At 37.0% G+C, this 12,079-nt stretch overlaps 1 protein-coding gene across 3 annotated transcripts; it reads right to left on the reverse strand.

Moving 5' to 3' along the window:
* Positions 1-3,501: 3,501 nt before the first annotated feature.
* Positions 3,502-11,784, reverse strand: LOC127657125 (sphingomyelin synthase-related protein 1-like). Of its 3 annotated transcripts, none has more exons than XM_052145782.1 (6): positions 11,639-11,784; positions 10,599-11,187; positions 9,810-9,905; positions 9,203-9,320; positions 6,201-6,351; positions 3,502-5,378 (listed from the first exon to the last, which is right to left on the reverse strand). In XM_052145782.1, exons 2-6 carry the CDS (start codon positions 11,183-11,185, stop codon positions 5,074-5,076), a joined length of 1,257 nt encoding a protein of 418 aa, XP_052001742.1. In that variant the 5' UTR covers positions 11,186-11,187; positions 11,639-11,784; the 3' UTR covers positions 3,502-5,073. The 3 variants fall into 3 exon arrangements, with proteins under 3 accessions (XP_052001742.1, XP_052001741.1, XP_052001743.1); XM_052145781.1 differs by having other exon boundaries at positions 10,599-11,222; XM_052145783.1 differs by lacking the exon at positions 9,810-9,905 and having other exon boundaries at positions 10,599-11,222.
* Positions 11,785-12,079: the final 295 nt, after the last annotated feature.

The raw sequence follows: 12,079 nt of genomic DNA on the forward strand, positions 1-12,079 counted from the left end.
AGCAGACGCCCCCAAGTAGGCCGCAAGCCTGGAAGTCAACTTAGTCAGGGAGATGAAGGAAATGTTGAACATGTTGAAAATGCTGGCAAAAGTCGTTGCTGACTTAGAGGATCTTGCTGTGATACACCGATTGATCACTGCCATGAAGATGAAGTTCAATAATGTGGTTACAAGAGTGGGGGATGTTGATAATGGATCGATTACCTGGAGTCATCGGAGATGGAATTATCTGCTAATCTGCTAGTAAATTATCTGCTAATCTGCTAGCGACCAAGTTGGATTTGGAGCATGTCTGGGAGAAGTTGGAGGACATGGAAAACCGTAGCTGGCGGAATAACGTCTGTATCGTCGGAGTGCCTGAGGGAGCAGAGCGACAGAATATGTTGAAATTCCTGGATGGGCTTTTTCCAAATTTGCTCGACATAGCAGGCCATAAGATGGGATTCGAGCAAGCTCACAGGGTTTTTGGCCCATTCTGGCCAAATTTCTGAGATCACCCAATAAAGATCTTGTGTTACGCGAGGATTAAAGCAAGGCTTTCTTGGAAGAACCACAGCATTTTCTTTTTCCCAGACTTTGCGAATTCAACAAGAGAGAAATGCGATCGATTCAAGGAATGCAAGAAACTTTTACATCAATGAAAGTTTGGCTTTGCACTGATATTGAGAAAAGATGCTAACGATGGCCGTAAAACATTAACAATGTCCACAGCAAGTGATGTCCTTCATAAAGTCAATGGAGTGACCAGAGTGGGCCAGCTCACTGAACATTCGCTTGACTATTGGGGGAATCTGCACGCTTTTTATGTGCTGGTTCTGCCTAGCGGCTGGAGTTTATTTTGTAGCGTAACATACTTTCAGGACAGTTTTACGGATGAATCTACATGCCATGTTCTTTGTACTTATTCCGCTTGTTGGCTGGAGTTTATTTTGTGGAGTATTTCTTGCAAAGTCATTGGAGTGTGTAAGCCATTTGTTTGAACTCATGTTGCAGCTTGAGTGGACTGGCTCACTGAACATTCGCTTGACTGTTTGAGGAATCTGCACGTTTTTTGTTGTTGTGCTGGTTCCAACTAGCAGCTGGAGTTTATTTTGTAGAGTAACACACCTTGATGTTTAGAGTGATGGATGCCCTGTCATGCACGGGGTTAATGTGCACATTTTTTTATTTGTTTATTTTTTGTTCTGGGGGATGATCGAGTTTTAATTGTTGCACTAATTTTGGAATTTGGTCTTAATAATCTTGTTTTTGACATACAATATATTTTTTCTTATATGTCAAAATGTCAAATATTAATATGAGTCTCTCTCCACGTGGAATGTGAATGGATTGGGCATCCCATAAAAAGAAGGAAGGTTATTTTGTCTTCTTAAGCATAAGAAATATGATTTAGTATTTCTTCAAGAAATGCATCTTTCTCTGCAGGAAACTGAAAAATTTGGTAAGATATGGGGTGGGCATGTTTTCAGTAGTGCTGGCTCAAGTAAGAGCAGGGGAGTCATTACACTGAGAAGTAAACATCTACAATTCAAATGTCTAAAACAGATTAAAGATAAATTTAATCATTTTGGTATACCCAGGTCTCAATTATTTAGGTATTTACAGCTGCACCACCTGCATTTTTCTATTTTTGGGAGGAGCATTCACCCTCCGAAAGTGGCAGATACTCAATGTTGTGATTACTGCTTTTGGAAAAGTTCATGAGGCATCAGTGTACTACTCCCTGCTAATTCAGAGTCTGGGGGACGGAGCTTCATCTTCATCTTCTTCATCTTCAATAAAGAGATTATGAGAGAAAGATTTAAACTTGGTATTGGAGGAGGGAGTGTAGGCTAGGATTCTAAAAAACATCAAGTCTACTGTACATCTAGAGATGCAAAAGTGTGCTTTGTGCAATTTAAGATTTTACATCAATGCTGGACACCCTCTAGATTGTATAGGCTTGGTCTTAAAGACACACACACCAGCTGGTGATGCTAATCAGAAGATGGGGACACAACCCATGTGTTTTGTGGTATGTTAAGTTTCAAGAATTTTGGTGAGTTTTATGAGTGACGTAAACACATTTGTGGCCTCTTAGCAGGGTCCCCATAATGATGACAGAGAGGGTGGGGCCTGTCTCCTATAGCCGGGTTGGAGAAAGGCAAATCTACCATGTGAAATAGGTAAAGTCCACACTGTAACTTGCCACTCTGATCACAGGTAGTAACATCATGGTAGACATGGGTAAGCAGTTCACATCCTTTTAGAAGGAGGAGCTACCCTAGACGTATTTTCTGAGATCACAGGCCGAACCCATGTCAGCTTGCATGTCATCCACATGCCACCAGGAGTCATTGTCAGACAACGGCCCTATAGAGTCCCCTAAAGCTCATCGGCTATGGCACTGGCAATACCTGATCCTTCCCTTTGGTCTGCATGGGGCTCTACAAACACAGCGACTGGAGGCAGAGAGAGCTCTGCCCAAGGGAGACGCGGGTCCACCGATAGGGGGACTGTACCACGAAATACTCTAATAGAGAAAATATACTCTTTAGCAGGAATATACACTCTTTTAGCGCTGTCGAAGCACCCAGGGGTGAAATCTGCACTCATCGTACAGAAAGAGAGAAAGCAGCTGGAAATGCACCGTATATCCAACAGCATACGCTTCATAAGAGGTGAATGGAACAGCAGTAGTATTCAGCTTGCTGATAGTACAACTGCTCGGCATCGAAGAATAAATCTGAATGGAGCGGCATTCCAGCTCCTTTTATACCCGTATGTCCGGGGGAGTGGCATGCAAATTCCACTCGCCAATTCTCATTGGTCTTTTCTCAAAGAATGGGAGGTGTTCGGGGCTCTCAAGAGCGACCCCTAGTGTCACTACATTGATACAACTTCGAGTGAGTGACAGAAGGGGAAAAATCACTTTATATGATGAACAAATTGTAATTTAAAAATCTAAATGAAACTTTTGCTGCTTTTATTACATATATATTAACTTTAAGTTCATACATACAGTATGCTATTGTCCTAAACATTGACAACATTTGTTTTCAGAAGATATAAGCACTTAAAATCTCTTGTCTCTCTTTCGGCTGAAATCTCAGGAACATAATGACGTCACATCGAGATTGAGAAACCTTGTCCAATAAAATGCTTTCTAGAATGAGAATGCACCCTCTCCCTACCACTGTTCCGCGCATCTGGCTGTGTTAACTGCCGCTGATCATGCCTTAGAAGGGCATTTTAAAGGGAGCACAATTCATGCTGTAGGGTTGTTCCAAACAGAATTTCCTCTAAGAATCGCTTAAAAAGAGAGTTCTGACTGGCCGTTGTCACCTTTCAGCCATGAGAAGCTCTCACAGTGAAGGAGATATTGTCTTGGGAATAGGGCATAGGGATGATCACTTCTGAATAGGACACACCATTGCGGGAGCTGGACCTGAGGAAAGTTGCTGGAATGTATTTATATTTTTGTGTAACCAAATGGTTTCTATGGATGTACAGCTTGAGTAAGTATTCTTTAGTCTTTATGCTTAGAGTATTATGATTTAAAACATGGATATATTATCTTTAAACCTCTTGTATCTCATTCCTTTTCATTGGACTTCCACAACAGCTCCAACTGCATTGTGATGTGAGCCTTTGTGGGCTGGTTATAGGTTATGCTGTCAGTTAGATCATCATTCGGTTTTCAGATCTTTGGAAAAGCTAGCAGGTAATGAGATCTTCTCAAGTTTCCCTGGTAAATGGCTCTTACATGAGCAGCATGGTGGAAAGGGGTATGTGTAGATGGCTGTAAGCTAAAGCTTTTTGGCTATTTAAAAAAAATGGTTGTTCGACATGTCCCACTACCATGTTCCTGTTTCAGTAGGAAATACACAGCAACTTCACAGCAACTTTGAGTTGTTATTCTCTCTCAAATCCAATCATTGATCAACTTCTGTAAACAAAGAACAAATCAAATATAGTGGCACATCAAACCTCATTGCTTTTTGCATCATGATGTTCAGTCATGAGACATGCAAAAACAAAACAAAAACACACATACAACAGTGTTTTGTAAGTTTAAGTCTGTAAAGTTGTATTATTGTAGTAAGTCTGGTCTTGTAAATGGTAAACCAGTTGATAAGACTTCTGCACCAAACTACATTTAAATAAATCACTTAAACAGAAACAGTGTTATACATTTTAGTTGCATTCACAAACACATGACTTCCATGAGCGAGTAGCCGACTTCCATATGCATGAACACACACACACACACACACATGTTGGTGCGGCTATCCTTATGAGGACTCTGCATAGACATAATTATTTTTATACTGTACAAACTATAGATTCCATCCCTAACCCTAACCTAACCCGTTTTGAGGGATTTGAATTATGAGGACACTAGAAATGTCCTCATAAACCACATTTATAGCATAGTACCCTTATAATTACTAGTTTGTAACCTAAAATCCAGGATGGACTTCAAAGACATTGGTCATTAATCTTACAGTTCAAACAAAATCAATGTTTAAACACTGACCCTTAACACTTACATAGTTTAATAATTTTAAACCATGACTTTAACATAAGTAATATTTACATTATATTCATGATGTTAGCCAGAGGGGAACTGGCTCCCACAGTGAGCCTGGTTTCTCCCAAGGTTATTTTTCTCCATTAATCAACATCTTATTGAGTTTTGTTCCTTGCCACAGTCACTTTCAGCTTGCTCACTGGGGATATTAATACAATTATTATTTAATTACTTATTTTTAAACATGATTAATAATCGTAGTTTATCTAATTACACAATGATGATTCATCGACATTATAGATATTACAGTTTTATCACCTGTTAATGCCTGATCTTCTGTAAAGCTGCTTTGAAACTATGTGTGTTGTGAAAGGCACTATACAAATAAAATTGACTTGACTTGACTAAAATATGTCCCTTTTAACCATCCAAACCATTAGATAAAGGTTGCAAGAAAGTGAACAAAAAGCAATAAATAAACAAATAAATAATCCACCAAGACACCAAACAAAAAGACGACTGTGGAGCCACAGTCTGTGCTACACAAAAACTCACACGGTCTATCCTATAATTTTCTTCATTAAGATAGGTTTGGGGAAAGGCCAGCTATACACATTTGGAACAGGTCTGGTCACATTGCACTCAAAGAAAGAGAAGAGGGGGAACCAGATACGTGCTCTGCGGCTGTGCTGATAGGCCTGTGTGTTTGCAAGCGTGTGGTAATACAGGAACAGTCTGGTGGTAATGTAGAATGCAATGAAGACATCAATAGAGTAGTGTTCATGAGCTGCCAAGATGAAGAAGATTCCAAACAGGTTTAAGACCCAAGACATGGTATGGATGAAGTTCCAGTTACGTGGCATATCTAAAATCCCAAAGAGACATTGATGATTTTTCTTTTATAAGGGTGATCTGAGTGTCAAGTTGTTTTTTATTGTTTAAAGCATAAACCTTACAAAATGTTGTTAGATTTATGCTTAAAACAAGAACAAATTATATGTTAATGAAGTAAGATATATTCAATATTCTCTTAATATCTTTGTAAATATATATTTTTTGATTCAAGTAAAATAACCTTCTTTTAATGATGTTTAGACATGAAAAAATTAATCTGAATTTACTTTAAATACTTATTTAAAATATTAATAGAAGACACATTTTAAATAAAAAATCTTTAAGACAAAAATATGGATTTACTAATTTAAATACTGAATTCTGATAAGAAAATATTTTTTGAAGCCATGCAATGATATTTTATAGAATGAAGTACACATTTGTTTTTAGAAAGCTTTGCTTTCAGCAGTTTGGAGGAGGGACTTTTTCTGATACTGCATAACAATGCCCCTGTACAAAAACCAAGACTCAGAAATAAATGGTTTACTGAGTCTAATGTGGAATAACTTGACTGGCTTGCGCAAAGCCCAATTCTTGCACAAAGTATTGGAGTGCCAACTGCAAGCCAGGCCCCACTGCCCAACATCAGTGCCCAACCTCAATAATGTACGTCTCAATGGGAGCAAATCCCCACAGCCATGTTTCAATATTAACGCTAAGCGTTTTTCAATTTAATGCCGAAAAATTATGTATGGCTATGGTGTTTGCATGTTCACATACTTTTGAACATACAGTGTGTGTATATACAGTATCTGCATATGAGTAAAACCCTAAGCACAGCTTGTGCACTCACACTCAGTGACAAAGAAGTTGAGCATGGTGAGAACAACAGTGTGTCCACTAAACATGTAATCCCCACATGTTTGAACGCCCGTTAAAGACATGCCAAGTCCACTCCAGATGTCCAATGCACGCTGCACTTTTGTCCAGATATCACCATACATCTGCAAAACACAGATCCACATTCACACCTGCACATACTCACAAAGTAGAAATGATGATAATGGTTCGACTGATTTGTTTGACTGGGTGTGTGATGTTTTCTGAGGTTTTACAGGGCAGAATAATTAGAAACTTAGAGCTAAAGTTTATCCTTTACTATACACACATAATAATCCAGAACACGATCTATGTTCTTTATCTACAAAAATAATTGTGTATGTGACAGATAAATAGTATCAGTTAAAGTGATTTAACTGAATTAATATATTAAATGCAGGTTAATTCAATTAATCAACATTAATCCCATTTAATCAATATTTGCTGAGATAAGTCCCCAACCCATGATGATAATTCAACATTAAATTTTTTTGTGGAAGATGAGTAAATGAATGTATTAAATTAATTCCAATTATAAAAATGGGCTTTAGAAGTTAATATATTGTTAGTTTTATTTTATTTTATTATCACAGAACATAAGTCTATCATTGGCCTACAGTTATTTTGATCATTCTCAATCTATCTCATATCAAGTTATATATTTTATATATATATATATATATATATATATATATATATATATATATATATATATATATATATATATATATATATATATATATATATATATATAATAAAATACTCACTGACCACTTTATTAGGTACACCTGTAAACCTACTTATTTATGCGATAATATAATCAGCAGATATGGGTCAGGAGCTTCAGTTAATGTTCACATCAACCATCAAAATGGGGGAAAGAATTTTTATCTCATTTAATTCAACCGTGGCATGATTTTTGGTGCCAGACAGGCTGGTTTGAGTATTTCTGTAACTGCTGATCCTGGGAAAATCCTGGGATTTTCACGCGGTCTCTAGAGTTTACTGTAGTTTTAGGTTCCAAAAAAAAAAAACATCCAGTGAGTGGCAGTTCTGCGGACGGAAACATATATTGATCAGAGAGGTCAACAGAGAATGGCCAGACTGGTTTGAGCTGACAGAAAGGCTACTTCCCTGTCCTGATTTTATTTTTATCTATCAACATATTTGGCTATAGGGAGTCTTGTGACTTCCATCAAATCAAATCACATGTAAAAAACTTGAAAGGCAGCTGCAGATCTGACGCCAACTACCTCAGAATACCTCAAGCATTGTTTACAGCAGAACATCTCGGCTGCACCTGGAAGGACTTTTTGCAGTGAAAAAGGCCAATTGCATGATTGTGTCATGTGAGTTTAACTTGCTCAAGCCAGATATCAGCATTAATCCTGCCTCTAATTTTAAGAAACCTATCAAGATAAATTTGATATTTCTGCTTACTAGGTTCTGTGTGTCTATAATGTAGCCTGCAATTTAACTATCTATTATTGGGCTGCTGTGAGAGATTAATACAATGTTATCAAAAGGGCTGGGCAATAAAATTATCTAGATGTTTATTGGAAAAAAGAGAGAAGTCCTCGATCAAAATTTTGAGTAGGTTTTGATATGTTATACATCTAGAACAGTGGTGTTCATTACATCAGTCGTGATAGCAAGAGCACCACTGGTTAGTTGATCTAGATGAAATATAGTTATAGCCTAAACGGTCAAATACACTTTATAATTTGCCAATGCCCGTCTTGATGAGGCATTAATGTAAATGCAGTCGTTTATGTCTAAAGTGAATTTAAACAGTGGGATAAAAAACGTATTTGCATCAAAATGCGGACTTGAAGTGTACAAGTAACCGAATTGAGCACTGTCTATTAGGCTATGTCATATAAAGGCTATTAATCAAACAACATTAACAAGGAAACAAGAAAACCACTCACTACGTTTGTGGAACTAAATCATTGTGGAACATTGTATCTCAAAAGAAGGACAATGTGCCCCCATGTGCTACTTAAAGAAATAATTCACACAAAATATAAAATTCTCTTAGAATTTACTCACCCTCATGCCATCAGTCTATGACTTTCTTTCTTAAGAAAGTGAAAGTTAAAGTGGCGATTGACAGAGCATGGAGTAGAATTAGTAAAAAAGGAATTAAATATTGATCTGTTTCTGCTTCTGAAGACATGGATTAAACCACTGGAGGCACAATGATTAGATTACTTTTATGCTGATTTATGTGATTTATGGAGCTTCAATATTTTAGCACTGATTCACTTTCATTGTATGGACCAAAAGAGCTGAGATATTCTTCTAAAAATATTAATTTGAGAATTTTCATTTTGGGGTGAATTATTCCTTTTTAAGCGTGATGTAGCCCCTGTGCCATATAATTTTCCCATGCCTGCTCTACCTCCTCTATTGTGCAGGACATAACAAGCCAAGTGATCTGGTTTATTTAGCATTATTTAGCATTCCTAGCATTGTTTGAACATGTTTTATGCACAACAATAACGCTCTGTTGGCATTAAGGAAAATTTAGACCCTCAACATACACTGATTTTAATGTATTTGTTTCATACATTACGATTTAAAATGGTGATCAGTGTATTGAAAAAAACTTTTTTAATATTTTAATTTCTGTTATCATGTCTCCCTTTTATTTTTTGGAATCAGATTCATGTAGTGTTTATCATAGATAAGAGATGTATTTTAAAATTTGGCATACAGCGTTCATTATAATGGGCAATAATTAACAACTCACTACTCATGAGTACTTTTAAATGAGCTACAGTTTTACTCTTACTTGAGTAGTTTTTAGGACAGCTAATTTTACTCTACTCACACTACATTTTTTGGGAAGTAACAGTACTTCTACTTGAGTATATTTTTCAGTACTCTTTACACCCCTGCTATTAGAGCTACCAAAAATATATCTTACTCCATAGTCCACCCCCAAATTGTATATATTTGCATATTCCTCACCTTGCCTGAACACTGCAGATGATGACCAGGTACAGACAGTGAAGTGACAAACATAGTGACACAGCGGAGCAAGAACACTGTCCCCATTAAACTACACAGCCTGCGAAACAGAATGGACCTAAACACACACACATGCACACACACACACACACACACACACACACACACACACACACACACACACAAAAGAAAGAAAGGCAGACATATGAAAATGAAATGAAACTAAATGAAACTGATCATTAAAGGAGCAATAACACACTAATGATGTACAGTATGTAATTTATTGTTTACCATGGTAAAAACACAAGTCAGCTATGTACAATTTATTGAAAATATAAAAACCAAACAGTGTGACCTAACGTGTTTAAACACATTACATCTACAGGAACATTTCTCTCTGATGCCGACAACCTTCATAAAAATTGCTGATAAAATTTACATGAGATTGTTTGCATAGTAATAAAGTATTTGCATATGTCCCAGCACCTTCTGAAAAGAACTCCTTTGTCTCTGAGAGTTTTGTAATTATGTAATATTAACACTGCCCTGAGACCACAGTAAACTTTCTCTCTAAGTTCTGTCTTGTATTTCGACCATTTGTGTTTACCTGTGTTTGTGCATCAACAACACTAGCAGTAATATGAAACCCAGCACCACTCCACATGCTTCAGCCATGGCGAAAGCCCAGGGAATTCTGGGTACACTGACACATAAATCACAAATCATGAGTCTTTAATCATAATTATTAATATATAATACCCAAAAACCACAAGCTACGCAGCATAAACACTAACATAAACAAACTTCACACATTCAATAAACTGTGATCATAACCAGGAAGCAGGTTAGGGATGTGTGAATTTAATATCCAGGTAATCATATTTCAATATGTTTTAGCATTTTGACCAAATTCCATAAATATTTTTTAAATTGTATTTGCAATATTCTTAACCAAACAGCCATTGTTTCCACATGGATTAATATTTTTTAATGAAGGAAGTAAAATACAGTAAAAAAATCTAGTTTCAAATCATATGTTTTTTAATAAGTGAACACATGGAAGAATTATATTTATATGTTCCAATATTTCTACATGTGTACCAAAAATTATTTCTAATAAAACATTTTAACTGAGTCACAGAATCAGTTTCAAAAGAACAGATTCATGGAAATAAATCAAACTGAGTTATAAATCATAGAGGGTATTAAAACATTTATGTCTTAACACTCTCGTGGAAATAGCCTACTGGCACAGATATTAGGATCTAATGATAATAGGATTTAATACAGTATATTCAATATATCACCAAACCCTACACCCAGATGAGCTCTGTGCTGGTGGAGCTATGCAACACAACTCTTCTAAAATATATCCACACATACAAACATAACTCACCTGTCCAGAAATATGTCTGGAAGTGGCGGGTACATCTGCATGTCAGGTACTCGCTCATGCACAAGCACCATTACAAATGATGTCACTCCACACACCAGCATGGCATATAGGGCACCGAGTGCAGTCTTCCAATACTCTGGGTCCAACCGACCAGAATTCTGTTTACGCTTCCCATTAGAATAACCAGTGCTATGTTCTCCACCTACTGTGGTGACCGCCCCTACCCCGTTACAGTGTTGGTAGTTTCCTGACCCTCGTTCTGCAAAGCTGTTACATACTGTATGGTCCAGTCCCACAGTGTGAATGGGAGACAATGCATTGACCTCTGACACCAAGTATGAGAGAGCTGTGTGTTGTCTCTGTAGTCTCCGCACTGCCAGCATCAGTCTCTTTATGTCACCCAGCACCTTAAGCTCTAGTGGAGGGGACCGTAGATCAGTTTCACTAAGGCACAGCATGCTGGCTCCATCCAAACGGTGTTTAGAGCACAGTAGATCCACATATTCACAAAATCCCTGTTCCTTCAGCCAGCTAGCTACCTGCTTACTGCTCCAACCCTCCACACAGACGTACCTGGACCCCGGCATACCTGCAGACAGGGAAAAAGTTCTCACAAGGAGAACTCTTAAATACACAGTACAATAAACCTTAACTATGTTATGTGCAGCTCATCAAGGCAAGATGACACTTATACTTAGATAAATGAACAAATAATCTTATATCTTCTAATATTCCTTAAGCCTTTGCATTTAAATCGACACATTGAATTTTAAATTTTACAAATATTCCATATTTGGTTTTAAATTAGTCCAAAATGTACAGACAGCCTTGTCAATGGCTAATGAACAATTACTGTTTCCAATTATTCTGTGAATTGTGAGTAAATTTGTATTTATTATTCACTGTATATAGCTGCATTATACTGGCAATCGGCCACCCTGCTTGAGTCTAGCTACTGGTATCAGTCATTAAAAAAAAATTTTTTATAAACATATTGGTCGACCACTAATTAAAATTCAACCAAATTAGCAGAGACTTACTTAGAATGCGCTTGATCTCTTTGAATTACTATCTGAAGCTCACCATCTTGAACTGCTCTTTCTGACTCCAAAGGTACTTATTAGTTTTCTTACACTGGGATTTCAGTGCAAAAGTGCAGAGTTTCTTAAAACACACACACACTGTACACTTGCTTATCAGTGATTGCATGTAACCTCTGTATTCAGTTCAAAGAATGTCTGAAATGTGTTCAGATTGGTTCAGTAAGGGGGTGTGCACAAGTTATCAGATATAACACTGTGTAAGTTTAATTAAGTCTTAATTAAAAAAAAACTGACTGACTGGTGCTGACTGGAGAATTGTAAACAGCATTCATGCAATATCTCCAAATACCAAATCTGTCCAAATATACGTGTGATCTCTCCAAATATTAGAATAGATGAGTGAAGAGTACATGAGTTCTACAAATTCTACAGTTGATC

The sequence above is a fragment of the Xyrauchen texanus genome, chromosome 16 (assembly GCF_025860055.1).
Source record: "Xyrauchen texanus isolate HMW12.3.18 chromosome 16, RBS_HiC_50CHRs, whole genome shotgun sequence".
Taxonomy (NCBI): Eukaryota; Metazoa; Chordata; class Actinopteri; order Cypriniformes; family Catostomidae; genus Xyrauchen; species Xyrauchen texanus.